This window comes from Ascaphus truei, chromosome 4 (assembly GCF_040206685.1).
Source record: "Ascaphus truei isolate aAscTru1 chromosome 4, aAscTru1.hap1, whole genome shotgun sequence".
Taxonomy (NCBI): Eukaryota; Metazoa; Chordata; class Amphibia; order Anura; family Ascaphidae; genus Ascaphus; species Ascaphus truei.
This window is the reverse complement of record NC_134486.1, coordinates 349,864,387-349,880,107: the sequence shown is the minus strand read 5'-3', so window position 1 is coordinate 349,880,107 and position 15,721 is coordinate 349,864,387. Positions and strand designations below refer to the sequence as shown.

At 46.6% G+C, this 15,721-nt stretch overlaps 1 protein-coding gene across 6 annotated transcripts in view; it reads left to right on the top strand.

Annotated features, from left to right (window-relative positions):
- DLGAP2 (DLG associated protein 2) overlaps positions 1-15,721 on the top strand; it is a 1,048,830-nt gene that overhangs the window by 108,638 nt on the left and 924,471 nt on the right. For 4 of the 6 annotated variants that reach the window (XM_075598229.1, XM_075598226.1, XM_075598231.1 and 1 more), the window contains exon 2: positions 14,781-14,887. The exons of the other annotated variants lie outside the window; for them this stretch is intronic. In XM_075598229.1, the coding sequence (XP_075454344.1) occupies positions 14,797-14,887 (91 nt within the window). In that variant the 5' untranslated portion in view covers positions 14,781-14,796. The remainder of the gene's footprint in view (positions 1-14,780; positions 14,888-15,721) is intronic. 6 annotated transcript variants of the gene reach the window in all.

Sequence of the window (15,721 nt, the reverse complement as noted above, 5' to 3'; positions counted from 1 at the left end):
GAGAACGGGCAAATGCTCGAATAAACTCGGCCGCAGCAGTAAGTGTAGCACACGTCGTTCCCCCCTCCCACCAGTGGGAGATGTGTAGCTACGGTGTGTGTAGGGTGCAATACCTGTGGCTCACAGGAGGCCTGAGCCTCTGCTGCTGGGAGCCTGGGGTGTATCTTGGAACGATGCTCGGTAGCGCCTCCACCTGTGCGGGATTCTATGGTGTAGAATAACCCTGTTACAGGACATATATATAACCACACCTCAATGTTATGAAGCCCTGTGTAGTTTTGGGGTTATAGTTCTTTCTCCTCCTGTGCAATAATCTCTGGTAAGGGCAGGTTTGCCAGGAGTAATCATGGGGTTTCTCCCCACACACATGTGCTGTGCAGTAATTCAGTGAAGATAGTGTCATCAGGCTTTGTGTCCAATTACAGTGACACACGGGTGGTGCCTATTGGAACTATTTATTGCATAGCACTTCCGGAATTTAGAGTGCCTCTCCCCTCTTGAGAGAGGCTAGTCTGTCCCAGCAAACTGCCAGGGCTCTGTCAGTTGTTGTGGCCCTCCCTCTGGGAGTGGTGAGGGAAGACTATACCTCTTACTCCACCAGGGAGTAAGGGAAGAGCAAGGACAGCTTCTAGGGCCCTGACTAGGAGTGGTGTCCAGGGACTTCCTTCGGGTGGCAACCTGTGATGAGCGGCTGAGAGACTGGCTGCATGATGGGCAGTCTGCCATGCTTGGAACAAATAAAGTATACCGTTGATAAAGAACACTTCTTGTCTGAGCCTGGAGTCATTCAGAGAGAAGATGCACCAAGAGGTTCTCTTTCAGAGACTCCTCCCTTTAACACTGGGGGTCTGGAAAAGATGGAGGCGCTGTACCAATAGTGAGTTTGACTCAGCCATACCTCGAAAGCCAGTCCTGATGATATTCCCCATACCACCACGGGAGACTCAGGAGTCCTGTAAGCCAGCAGGTGCACCACACTATACCATATGTAACCAGGGTCAGTTTCTAATAATCATAGACAACACACAATAGTTCCACAGTGCAACACTAGGCCTCACAGGGCCGTAACCCCACACCGTGTCCCCCAGCACCGTGTCCTCAGAGTCCCACACCCATCCAAGTGTGTGAGACAGCGCTGCTCACTAAAATTGAGGTGTACATTCGTGCTCATGTTGCGATGAGGTACCTGCTGGGGGATGCTACACCCAGGCGCGCAGATGCTGTCGTTGGGATCCACGGATCCAGAAAGGTGCTCCACGACACCTCCCCCTCTACTGTAGGTGGCTCCCATGTGGAGTGATCCACCTTTAGAATGTCGCGCACTCTGCAGAGGATGATATAATTGCAGACCACCAAGGCCCAAGATACCAACACATCCTGGCTGTGTCCCTCACTCTCTCTGGTACTACAGGGCCGTGTTCCTATCCTATGGGCCGGTCCCTGCTGCAACTACACACTGAGGGGAGTCGGGGCCTAACGGGTTTTCTGGCCTACTGCAGATTCCACGCACACCTGCACATGCAACCTACCCCTTCCTTATCCCAGCTCCGACTGGCATGCTCCTCTGTGCGCGAAATGTATCTTCTGTGGTGCAGGGGAAAGCTGCAGCTCTATTGGCTCTGCTGGGTCAGCTGACTAACAGACCCTGGGGCTGCTGGGGGTTGTAGTTCCCCATGCAGAGCCTATAGGCAATGGCCGCCACTCTGCCTGAGCTACTGCGCATGCGCAAGCCTCTCTCCCTACTGGCCACCGTACCCTGGCTACTCTGCGCATGCGCAGCTTTAAAGATGGCGGTCCCCGCTAGCCGGGTGCACTGCGGAACCTCCACAACACCGGAGCGCTCCCTGCTCACTGCCCCACCTGTCAGGCTAGCCACCAGGTTTTACGCTGACTCCGGCGGCACTCGCTCCAACCACCGCAGCAGAGGTAAGAAGAGGGGATGGGGGGGGGGGTCCAGGTGGAACCCTGCTACATAAGCAACTGCACAGGCGGGGAAAAATGTGTTTGAATCTTCCCCGCTGTGCAGCTGCTTTATACCGGTCCTGTGTTTCTGTGTGTCTGTCTGTGTGTCTGGGTCCCAAACCTACCTGCTGTCAGCAGCCCCTCCAAGGCCCACCACTGGCTGTCTGAAGGGCCCCCTTCTGGGGCCATCAGCAGCAGCCCCTCAAAGGCCCCACCCCGCTTTCTGAAGATCCCTCCTTGAACCTTCAGACTCCAGCCCTCAAGGTAATCTCCTCCTTGCTCGTAGTCCTATTCACTTACACTCCTGGGCACATACCTCCCTCCTCCCCCCTCCTGAAACCCATACCTTCCCCCTCCCCCCCAGGCCCATACCTCCCCCCCAGGCCCATACCTCCCCCCCAGGCCCAAACCTCCCTCCCAGGCCCATACCTCCCTCCCAAGCCCATACCTCCCTCCCAGGCCCATACCTCCCCCCCTCCTGGCCCATATCTCCCCCCCCTAGGCCCATACCTTTCTCTCCCCCCCAGGCCCATACCTTTCCCTCCCCCCCAGCCCCCAGGCCCATACCTTTCTCTACCCCCAGGCCCATACCTTCCACCCCCAGGTCCATACCTTTCACCCCCCCCCCCACCCCCCGGCCTATACCTTTGTTAAAGCGTCAATAAAGAAATACAAGCTGAGGGTTAAAATCACAGAATAACGCATGAACTTATGGATGCACAGGTGCACACAGGAGACAGCTTATAAACAAAAGCTCTCTGATAGGTAATATGGTATACGATACATTTATACCCTAAAAACTAAAACGCACGCCCCTTTATGGGATAGCTTGTGCGTCACAAGAAATAACAAAAATGTATAAAAAAAAAAAAATGAATATGTGTGCGTCAGCTAAAAATCATTATACCAGATCAGTAAGCTTTACCCCACATTTCTGAGGTCCCCATATTTTTCAGGGGGTGAACATGAGAATGATTTCAGTCCTCTCACCTGACACTGAAAATTTTGTGAGAAACAGTTAAAATGTGGGAAGCTATACTTATCTTAGATTCCAGCTAGCAGGGCCTCTCATTATTTCTGCCCTGTTTATACTCCCCCCTTTTCATTTGCAGCTGGCTGGTCTTTTAAGATCAACAGAATTTGCTGGGAGCGAGACATTCCAATCTCTGCTTCTATTTCACACGTCCAAGCATACAAGTTTACTTCACAGAAACAGCACATAACAAAATGGATGACAGACGAGGACTAGAGCAAACAAAACAAGATGGCTGACAAGAATATTCAGACAAAATTGCTGCTTAGATCTTAGCGCTGTTTACTTCAGACCCCCCCTTAATGTCATTTTCTCAACTTTCTCACCTTCCAACCCCCAGGCCCATACCTCTCCTCCCACCCCCACAGGCCCATACCTTGCTCTCCCCAGCCCCAAGGCCCATACCTTTCTCCCACCCTCCAGGCCATACCTCCCCCCCAGTCCCATACCTCCTGAACCCCCCCAGGCTCATACCTCCCCAACCACAAACCCAGGTCCATATACAGTATGTCATGGGGTTTGGATGTATTTTTTATATGTATTGGTGGGGGAGGTTTTTTTTATATATGTATTTGGGGGGGGCAGAGTTTGGTATGTATTTAGGGGAGGGGCAAGGTTTTTTGTTATAGATTGAGTGAGTGGGGTAATTGAAGGATGGTGGGGGCGAGGGAGTGTAAGAGGGTGAGGGAGTGAGTGAGGAAAAGATGGAGTAAGAGTGAGACACAGGGAAGAGAAATACATGTGAGGCAGGGATTGAGTGAGTGTGGGGTAATTGATAGAAGGGGGAGAGTGAGAGGTGAGACGGAAGGGAGAGAAATACATGGGAAGAGAGGGAAATAAGGGGGGGGGGGCTCGCGAGGTGTGAAATGGAGCTCGAAGGAGGGTGTCTGGTCAGAACTGTAGCCCTGGGCCCCAGGAAATCTGTCGGTAGCCCTACTGTACCCACATTAGACTTTTTTTTAAATCTACAGTGCATGTATTGTAATGAGATTGTTGACATCATTTGTGGGAAAGAGTGCTGTTTTGGGGTGGGAGGGATTAGGCAAAGTTAAAAAAAAACAAGTGAAGGAAACAGCTAACATTGAAGAGCAATAACCTCTCACTATGTCATCTGTTTCTACATTATATTTTCCCCCATTTTTGCTTAACATCCATTGTAACGACATATCCCTCTTACAAACACTGTACATACTATTTTTTTCTGTATTTTCTGCCATAATCCAATGAAAGACCCTCAGAGGATTGAAAGCTTGTCATATATCAAATACTTGTTGGTCCATTAAAAGGTTCCATACCACCTACTTCCTCTCTCTCCTTGGTTATTAAATTGAAGACATAGAGATTTGCCCTCTTCATGCTTCAAATGTTTGATAACTCTTTGATGGTGGCAACAAAGTAAAGATATATATGTTTACGGAATGAGGGTAGATATTATTAATGAGGGACATTTTGTAGGTGATAGGTGGATCAGCTAGATACATATACAAGTCTCATTCTCACAGGTGTGCCGTTCGTGACCGTCCTAATGTCACTAATATGTTCATAAAGACGTACTTTTATAGGTCAAGAGGTGTCACAGGTACAAAAATAATATAGTTTAAACACCTTACCTGTGGATGGGTGACTAAATGAATCTCCCTTTATTACACTGCTACAGTGCAGTGACCAGAGAGCAAACAGGAAAATGTGTCAGGTTTTCGTTGGGAAAATATACATACTGGTTTGGGTGGATAAACCTCTGGATTCTGGATTTACCCACCTGATACTATACACCCAAAAGACCTGAATGAGGAAAATAACCTACACTGCTTTTTATAGCGGTGACTAATTACACTTATGTGGTACACCTACTGTATCAAGGTCCCTTTACCTTGTAGGAACAGGAAGTCTTGATTGCCACAAATAGCTCCTCTTTTTTTCATAGCAAATACTTAAAATAACTACCTAAAGTGCGATTTGAAAATACTACGCTAGGTACGCAGGCTAACCTTGGGGCACAAGGTTACTTAATCCTAATGGGCACTGTCTATAATGAATACTGACTTAGGTGTTTAAAAGTCTAATGGAAAGTGAAGGCGGATAGGCTCCGCTAGTACTGATTAGTGAGGCTGAACGTAGATCAATGCAACACATTTTAGTAGGATAGAAATGGCAACTATATATGTGACAAGTATTTAACACAGGGTTCTTCCTAAAACAGGACGGACTGAGCCACACCCACATAGTACTGTCAGGAATGGAGTTCTTAACTACACCTTAATATCGGTTAGAATACACAGTACCGCTGACCATACTCCTCTTAACCAACTTGACATACTGGCTTTATTCTCTTTTCACTAACAGATGTGCTACAGGCTAACTGATTGATTGAGATTGATAACTGAACAATAGTTAAGTTGCTTAGTGGCACAGAATGATCTGTTTTATTACGGGTCTGTACTTACATGTCCACTATCAATTATAGAGAGGAGAGAGAACCTCGCTCCAGCTGATCTAGGTAATGTGTGCTACCAGAGAGATAGTCAGACTATGTGGAGAGTCTGATGAGTCGTGTTGGAGAGACACGTTCAGCAGAGAAAGATCCCTTTTGTGGTGCACTACTGACCAAATGTTTTATATATAATCTTAATGGTCTGCAAATAAATGCGACAAGCACACTACAGTAAAGACATAAACTGATCACTAATGTCCCCTCTGGGAGCGTTATATGAGTCTTTCAGAGTTCAACTAAGCTTACTGAACCTCACGGAGACTGCGCTCTGTAAAGACTCTGCTGCTGCAGAGAGACCTCCGTTTGCATTTATTAACTGGCAGACGTATGATCACAGGTTGTGTACACTCCTTCAGTATACATTCTGAATCTGCAATTAGGATTTACTTGGGATCTGTGTGTAAATGCAACATCATTAGATGCATACAAGTGATAGGAATACATAGAGCATTACTAATGAGGCATTCAAACCCCGGACCAGGAGCTAACCACTCCAGTCTACAGCATTGTTAACCCGTTCACTGCGGGAATCATATTTCCATACACCAATCATAGCGGGTACACCAGGAACAAGAATCTCTACAGAAAAAACTGACAGGATAAGCGCAAAAACACCAGTCATCGAGTGATTATACACTCACAATCCTAAGATCATTTACCCTCTCAGTAGCAGAAGAGAATTCTCCTCAATAAGCACTGCAACTAGCTACGCAGGATACACACCGTCAGCGAGTGAGACTGGATGACCTAAGGCCTCGGTCCCGCTGCGCTCGGGGGCGCGGGCGGCCACACGCGAGTTCCCCACCAGCAGGGGAATCCTGCGGAGCCGGTCCCGGTCCCCCCTGGCTGCAAAGCTTACTACACGCTGTGGCGCGTCAGCCGCTATGGGATACAAGAGAATGGTGATCCCTAGCGTTGATGCGTCACGTGGTGTGGCTGTGAGCCAATGGGGAGGGGAGGCTTCGGGGAGCGGGGAGGAGTGTGGAGTGAAAGCAGCGTGAGTGCCTGTCTGTGTGTGTGTCTGAGTGTGTGCGTGCCTGCCTGTGTGTGTGTATGTGTGTGCCTGAGTGCGTGAGTGCCTGCCTCTGTCTGTGTGTGTGTGTGTTGCTTTACTTACCTTCAATCAGCAGCCCAAGCCATGGAGGGAGGGGGGGGAGAGTAGCGGGTCCCTCCACTCAAGCCACGCCCCCCTCCCGCTCAAGCCTCCCACTCCCGCCCACCTCCCGCTCCGGCTCCCGCTCCCTACAAACCGCATATCGCGGTCTGTGTATGTCAGCGCCCCACCTGTCTGCAGTGCGGGCGCGCTGACTCTGGGAGCGGGGCCTTAGCCTAACACGCCTTAAAGCCCGGACTATGAGCTAACATCTCTGCTCCACATCATCATTAACCCATTCATTGTGGGCATTATATTCATACATTCATACTATAGGGGACACAGCAGGTACCCCTATACTACTAGCAGGAGCAGTCATGGACTATAGGACTACCATACCTATACTAGTGTAACGGGTATTCCCCCCCCCCAAATAGCAAATATATTGTGGGTGCAAGGAACATATAGTGTTACCAGGTGCGGTGCATATACCTGCAGGCTCACAGGAGGCCTGAGCCTCTGCTAGTGAGAGCCTGGGGTGAATCCTCTGGAAAGGTCTCGGTTTCAGCGCCTCCACCTATGTAGGATTCTATGGAAATGTAGAATGACCCTAACATAGGAACCCACCCAGAAACCACATACACCAGTATTATGGATATCAGATTTACTGAATGAATAAACGATAACAATACATCATAATTGTACTCATAACATCACCACCGTATAACATCCCCACAGTGCCCACAGCCCAACCCCCTTTGTCCCGTGGTCAGCGCTGCCACTATGTGTTAACAGAATGTTATGATCTTTGTTGGTGCACGTATAGAGTACCAGCCGAGTGCTCCTGCACTCGGGCCTGCAAGGACTTCACAAAGGATCAGTCGTAGGATGGCGTCATCTGATCCCCAACCGGCCTCCTTGCACGCGGACCGCCAGGGGCGATCCCAACCTGGAAACAGTCTCTGCAGACCCCAACTTGGATCCGAACCTCTTAGCAGGAACCGCAGCATCCGCTGTGTCCCTAGCTAATCTACCCTACTGTGACAGTATCCCTAACATCGGGCGTGTCCCTACAGCACTACGTGACACGCACTATACTATAGGCCGTCCCTACAGCACAGCAACCTGTAATGGCTTTGGGGAAAACTCCTAGGGTCTACAGGGGTTAATAACCTGCCCCACCCCCTTAACTCTTCCCTGTATTGACTACTACTTAACTTATCCCAGCGCCAGCAGCAACAAGCTGTGACCCACTGGATGCTCGCAGCCAAAGTGCTGAGCAACAAGGTGCCTGCCTGTCAGACCTCACGGCACTGACAATGACAGCACTACACTAAGGGCATAGTCCCTATCTTGGGCGTCTACCTACTGTTGGCTAGCCTAGTGCAGATCCTCTCCAGAATTCCTGACCTCGTTAACAGGCTATCCCTTCAGGCATCCTACCCCTAGCGCTACCGCAAGGTGACTAGAACAGCTATAACCCCTCTCCAGACCCACTAACTTAATGAGGAGTTGGGGCCTACCTGGGGTGTGGGTACCTATCTGGATGCAGGAGCTGCACTCACTCCCCGCACCTTTCCTTCCCTCACAGCTCCCGGACTCCAACTGACTGCGTAGCTGAAAACCCAACTATGTATCTCTTCTCTTCTGCCAAGTCATCCTAAGCCCTATTGGCTCCCTGGCATCACGTGGGGCATGCAGAGGCTCATGGGACTCGTAGTCCCTGCTCAGAGCCTTCCCTGGTAGGCTAGGGCTTTGCGGGCTTTCTCTCTCCTGACCTGCGCCTGCGCAAGCTCTCTGGGGCTGCCTCACTGTTCCCTGGCCTTTCCCTACACTCGCGCGACTTCTCCCTACCTCTGAAGTACCTTCCGCGCATGCGCGACTCTGTCGGGCCGCCGGGGACTTACTGCGCGTGCGCGAACTGATGCGCAATGGCGGCGCCCTCTTCACCCGGCTCCGGGAGCTCCGGGAGCCCTGTGACGTGCGTGCGGCCTTGGCAACCGGCCGCACGCATCCCCGGCAACCCCCGAGCCGGGGCCTAGCCACCCTCACCCCTGCGATCGCCGCGCGGTGCCGCCATTTGACTCGGGTGCACCCGCGATCGTCAGCAAGGTGAGGGGGGTGCTGACAGGCTGGTGAGACCTGGCTACACTAGTGTGCAGTGTATCTGACACATTATCCCACCAGACTATATGTCAAGAATATTTGAATAGATACACACATGTATAGGGCTGTGCATATTTACCATTTAGCCTGGACCATTAGGCACCACATATGGTAGTCCCTTCACTATAGGTACACAGTAACATTTGCTTTTTTAACCCCTATTTCTGTAATATCTGTATATTACATTACAATTTTGTGCTATTAAAGTTTGATTTTAGACTGTTTCTTCGCATTTATTTGTAGACCATTAAGATTATATATAAAACATTTGGTCAGTAGTGCACCACAAAAGGGATCTTTCTCTGCTGAACGTGTCTCTCCAGCACGACTCATCTGACTCTCCACATAGTCCACTATCAATTAGAAAGAGGTTAACAATGATCAATTTTCACCAATCTACGGCATAATATACCATGCTCGGTACACTTGTGTGAAAGATTGAGAAGAATTCAGGCTGTAGAGAGGTTAACCCTCTATACTGCTGACAATACAATTATTTCAGAATAATTTGTATCCTGTCCTGCTGACTATTACTGCTCATAGTATATAGTGTCAGATAAGATAAGGTTACATATTAACTCTATGATCTATTATTATATCAAGTAATTGTTGATGACGAATGGTCCTCTGAATGATGATATACCTGATAAGGAGTAACAGGATAATGAACTTATTGTGGTATGCTCCGTGCAGGCCATTTTGTTTTCAATTCTTTTATTGTGTTAAAATATGACCCCGTTCCCATTCTAGCATTGCTTTGTCTGGGTGCTGAACGCAGCACCTTTCAGATCTGCAACATACATGTGGTAGCTGTACTCTGGATGCTATAGGTGGCTGGTAGTGATGATGTGAAGATTCTTGATGATGACATAAGCATTTGCACCTGGAGTGGGAGGGTTTTCACTGACGAGGTGAGCATATTTAAATGGTAAAGTTTGGTCACTTCTTCTTTTCTCTGTACTTGATACATTTTAAGTTATGGTGGGTGAAAAAGGCAACAAAAAACCTCCACCGTTAGCATATAGCCAATAAAGAATATCACTTAAAAGCTGTGTACAGCGATGCATTAGCTTAAGTGGGCTCCATGTGAATTGATTTTCCAGGCAAAAGGTGACACATTGTGTGCTCATTTGCATGTCATTTCCCAGAATCCCTTGCTGCAGTGGGAGCACTGTATGCGAGGTGATAATGGTTGAAAGGCAGGGTTGCAAACCTGTCTAAGACATGTGAATGTGCTCACAAGTGATATTCTTTATTGGCTCTGTACTTGACAAAGACTGTCGCTGAAACGTTGTGCAGAGTTTATGGTGAATCTATGGTTCACCATCTAACCTGTACCAGCACTAGTTAATGAACATTTACTCATTTTAAGTTATTGAGTGCCCATCACTATCCAATTTTTGTGTAATAATTTTTTTTTAATCCAAATTGCCATCAAGATCGGGTGAGCATGCACCAACAAAGACCACCATTAAATCGTGTTTACTGGTAAAGACCACTGCTGCTTTAAATAATTTATCACATATATCAAAAGGCCTGGAAGCGTAAGAAACAATAACTGTCTGTGAAACATAGTATCCTAAATTTATCATGCTTTGGCTAATTCTGGATACACCTCTGAAATCATTTAGGAACGTTCATGTTTACGTTGTTGAATTCATTCACTTTACACTGCTTAATGGTATGGAACTCATTATGAAATTAAATATTATACCGGGAATAAATGTCAAGTACTCAGTGCCTTGAACACCATCTAAACAAGATGTCAATTACTTATGGAATTACTAGCTATTTAAAAGATAAACAATGCTAATCACCCGCTGAGAAAGGAATCCCAGTGACAGAATGTAATATCCAAACTCTTCGTTTTTCAGTTTGAGGGGTTTAGATTAACATTTATTAGGGAAATTGATACAGGAACTAAAAAAGACGAAGAGAGGCACCGCGCAACATAAAGAAAATGGAACAGATCTCACAACAACAAAATAAAGTTGTTGTACTGTACTTAACGTATAATACTAGTTATATACCTGCTTGTAAATATTTACAGATTAAGCATGGAGGTGGAACCCAAGAGGAAATAAACTCCATAATGGAAGAAAGGTCCAAAGTTATCAAACTCAAGGGTCAGTGAGAATGTTACTATCCCATGGTGGTCTAGGATACCACCTCAAATTTCAGCATAACAAGCTGTAAGATACTCTACACAGCTTTACAAATGTATTGAGAGTTTACTGTATATTGAAGGTCTCTTATATTGGCTTACTCAGAGTGTATAACCTTGTCAGGGGGATGGATTCATGCGGCTGAGCCGTGTAGTAGCAATGATGGGCACCAGGAACTTTATTCATTCAAAAGCAGCTTTATTGTTACACCAACATACACAGGGAATGTGCTTTCTGAACCTTTCTTCCACAGCTGCCCCTATCTCTGGCCACGAGGGAGGTGCTGAGGCTTGATCCCTTATGTTACCTAATGTAGCCATCTTCTGGGCGGCCTAGGGAGGGCTTCATCCCTTTAGGTCCCCTGTTGGGCCTTGTGCTGCTTTCTGTGTCTTTGATCAGTGTCCCTCTCACGAGCACTGTATACCACCACCTGGCGACCTGTAGTGGGGCCAGCTATGTACTCTCTGATGGGGTTAGTTTAGCTATCCCCCAGGGCTGTGCATGGTGGAGCCCCCACCCGGCATAGGCCGCTGCTATATGAACTCAGCGTAGCAATGAACCATTCTTAAGGCCACTATTTAAAAGGGACACTTTCCCTAACTGTCAAACAATTAAAAGGGAATCCTACTATACACACTGAGATCCCTCCTCTGTGTCTCCTACAGAGATCAGAGTTGCAGAGGCTTCTCCTTCCTATTTATACCCCACCCTGATGTCACTCTCTCCAGGCAGAAGGGGTGGGGCTTAACGTCTGCTGAGTCACCCAGCACCATGTGATGGTGAAGGAGCAGTACTCTGTGTGGGCCCACAGAGATAACCCCTTAAAGCCATAGTGTCAAATTTGAAGGTTGAGCTATCGCAAAATCAGTGCTAGAGAAGTTATGAGATATTATGAGTTATGAGAATACTTGTGGCTAGTGTCACTGGAGGTCAAGAGTAGAAAAAACTTTCTGATGCAAATGAGCATAAATATGATCTTAAAAGTGAGTAATTAATACAAAATTACATTCATATGCTATTCACTAAAATCAAATACCCGATGATAAAAAAATGCTGCCAATTTCTAGCACCTACAGTGTATTGTACTTTAGTCTGACGTTAGACCTACAGTACCTTGAAAAAAAAAATATATATATATATATATATATATATATATATATATATATATATATATATATATAATGACCACTATATACATGGTCAAAACAATAAACCCTTTAGTAGGCCAAGTGGGTAGCTAGGCATGGTCAAGCAAAGTGTCTTTAGTGTCTGCTAAGACCTTAAGATGGCCCGTACACCCTAACACTATATTAAACTACCAACCCCCTACATTCCATATTTCATGGACAGTTAGGGACAATATATGTTATGGGCGTATTTAACAGACAATTAACAGTTATGGACAAGATTAAAATGTGAGACAGCTGAAATCTTGAAAGAACTTAAATTGGACTTTGCTTTGAGCGTCTCTGGTAGGTTTATCCAGTCGTGTGGTGCACGGTAACAGAAGGAGGAGCGACTGGATTCTTTGTTGAACCTTGGGATCGTGAACAATCTTTTGGAGTTAGATCTCAGGTGATACGTGCTGCGTGTGGTAGGAGTGATGAGCTTGTTCAGATAGCCAGGTAGCTTTCCTAGAAAGTATTTGAAGGCAAGACAGGAAAAATGTACTTTGCGCCGAGATTCAAGAGAACAAATCTAGTCCTTGGAGCATTTCGCAGTGATGTGTGTCGTAATTATATTGTAGGACAAAGTGGCATATTGAATTGTAGTGGGTACCTAGTGTAACACCCCTTCCCTCCTCCCATGTTATGGGTTTTATGGTGCTACCTGTTAGACTCACAGGAGGCCTAAGCCTCCAAGCTTGGGGAGCCTGGGGTGGCTGGTGCAGCGCCTCCACCCATGAGGATCACTGCATTGGCTGGAAAGCCCATCACAGGAACTGGTATACCTACCTGCTATACCTCCAATAACCACAATCACAAGAAGTATGTACAACCTATTTACTGTGGTCCCATAGTCTCAACAGTATAGCATTCACAGAATACAGTAAATGTCCGCCAAAGTACTGAGGGTGCCCTGGGCACCTAAAACCCAATGTCCGTCCGAACAGTCCCACCCAGATATATGTGAGGGCAGCACTGCCCTCCCGATATTGTGATGGTGCATGTGCTGGTACGTTCCTGGCATTCTCAGGTAAACCAGGGGTTTTGTAGACAGGCTGCAAACGTGGTCCCACAATGCAGGCCTCCAACCCAATTCCCTTCTCGCCTTACATTCAGTAGTACTGCGGAATCAATTCCGCCAGACCTGAGGAATATTCTGCTGTGGGTCCGTCGAGTCATCCATATACTAAGGGTGCAAGTCCCTTACTATGGGCCGGCCCTACAATACAACCGCTACAGTGTAGGGGAAACTACCTGGGGCCTATGGGCTTGACTAGCTCCCCGGACACTACCTCTCCTTTCACCGGCTCCGTCAGGACTGCCACACCGTCTCCAGTCCACAAAGGATATCCTTAACACAGGACCTCCTCCTCTTGCAGCGCCAACCTCAAGATGGCCGCTGCTTTACATACAGTCCATATGTGGCTGCGCCAACCACAACATGACCGACACAGTTCACTAAACCCTCCCACGCAACAGGACCACTGTCAGGGAGGAGGCAAGGGAGGGTACCCTATTACACTAGTTTGCTAAGGTTGGTTTTGGGGTGCCATATACTATGTCACCGTAGTTTATAATTGGCATTAGCATCTGCTGTGCGATGTACTTTTTGACATGCAGGCTTACAGAGGATTTGTTCCTATAAAGTACACCCAGTTTGGTATAGGTTTTTGATGTCAGGCTATCAATATACAACCCAATTGTTAAATGGGCGTCAAACCATATGCTCAGATATTTAAAACTAGTGACAAGGGCAACAATTTGTGTTTGTTGGTTCTGATCTGAAGCTCTAAGTTTTAGAAACGAAGTCTTAGTACCAAATGCCATAGTTACAGTTTTGTCAGTGTTTGAAAACAGTTTGTTTTGGGAAATCCAATTTTCAAGTCTTGAAAAATCAGATTGAAGTACGTGTCCAAGGTCAGAGATGCTAGGGCTGTGTGCATATAAGATTGTGTCATCAGCACACGTGCATTGAAGTGGCCTTACAAGCTGCAGGTAGATCATTAATAAAGGCTGATAAGACTAGGGCCCCCAGAACAGAGCCTTGTGGAAGCCCACAAGCACTTATTCCCAGCGGCGGATTTCAAGATCCGCCGCCCCTCGGCACTTACATGTGGCAGCCGCATCCTTGCTGCCGCCCTCCTCCTTCCGAATCGCAGCATCACCAACATGACATCACACAGCGCTGCGTTGCCATGGTAACGCGAAGTCATGATGCTGGTGACGTCCTGACGCTGCGATTCAGAGGAGAAGGAGGGCGGCAGCAGGGAGGCGGCCACCACATGTAAGTGCATTCCCATCAGGCCCGAGAGGGCAACAAATGTATATGGGGGCAGATATTTTTGCCGCCCCAGCATTTTGCTGCTCTAGGCCCCGGCCTAACAGAAAAAGTGCCACTGCTTATTCCCTCACCTGCTGTCTCTGTAAATCTCCTAACATACCAAATAGATTGTCAGCTCTCCGGGGCAGGAATGTCCTTCCCTATTTCACTTCTTGTATTACAATTCCCTGTACTGTATTGTCTCTTTTGTAAAGCGCAGATGACTCTGTAGGTGTTATATAAATAAAATATACATACATACTGTAGGAATTAATTGTTGCCATGAGGTCATGCTTCTTTTTGTTTAATGTCCATTTTTATTTGGGGGGAGGGAGTTTTACATTTGTATCATATTTCCTCATTTCTATCCATTCCCCATCTTAGGATCTATCGACCTCTGATGCAGGATTGTAACCACTCGGTCGCCCGTCACTGCTGCTTGCGAATGTCTGCAACGTGCATCAGGCTCGGGCATAATGGGGACTACTCAGGTACATTTTTATCATCCTCCAACAATAGGTCAACTTGCTTTGCTTTCTATTTCATAGCACTTCATTAACTATCGAGAGGAAGTTTTCCTGTGAGATAGCAAATCATTCTATACTTCATGTAGCACGTACATGTAACAATAAGGCAGTTAAGCAGAAAGGTTTTAATCTTCTTTTTATTTCTAACTTATTTACTTCAAATGGCAATTCCATATATTTTTAAGACACAGCTACAGTATATATACATGTTGGCTTTCGTAGTTTCAACTAAAATGAAGACAAAGATGCTAGTAGAATGTTAAGAGTAAGGTGATTATTTAAGATTACAGGCAGTCCTCGGTTATCCAACGGAATCCGTTCTGGAAGAAGCGTTGGATAGTGAATCCGCTGTAAAGTGAGTCCCATGTTAATCAGTGCCGGTGAGCATCAGATAACGCAGAAAAACAGTCCTTAGGGAGGCATTGTAAAGCGTTGGATATGCCATTCGTTGTAAAGTGAAACGTTGGATAGCGAGGACTACCTGTATCGTACTTATTTTAACATCCATTAACTTTTGGAAGGCTTTTCTTTTCAAAGTTAAAAGTCATTAGCATTTGTTGATGAACCTAATTCAAATTATTGGAAAGTCAACTTATCATTCCACCTTGTTCTCTAAACATAACACCTTCTCTTTCTATTCAAGTCATACAATATGTAATGCAAATATCTTGGGCGTCCCAATTTAAGACATTGGAAATTGAATATAACTGTATGCATATTTACCATAACTTATTGAATCTCCAATTCTCAATAGAAGCTCTAATCTAAAATCTCATTTAAAAAAAATCACTTCACAGG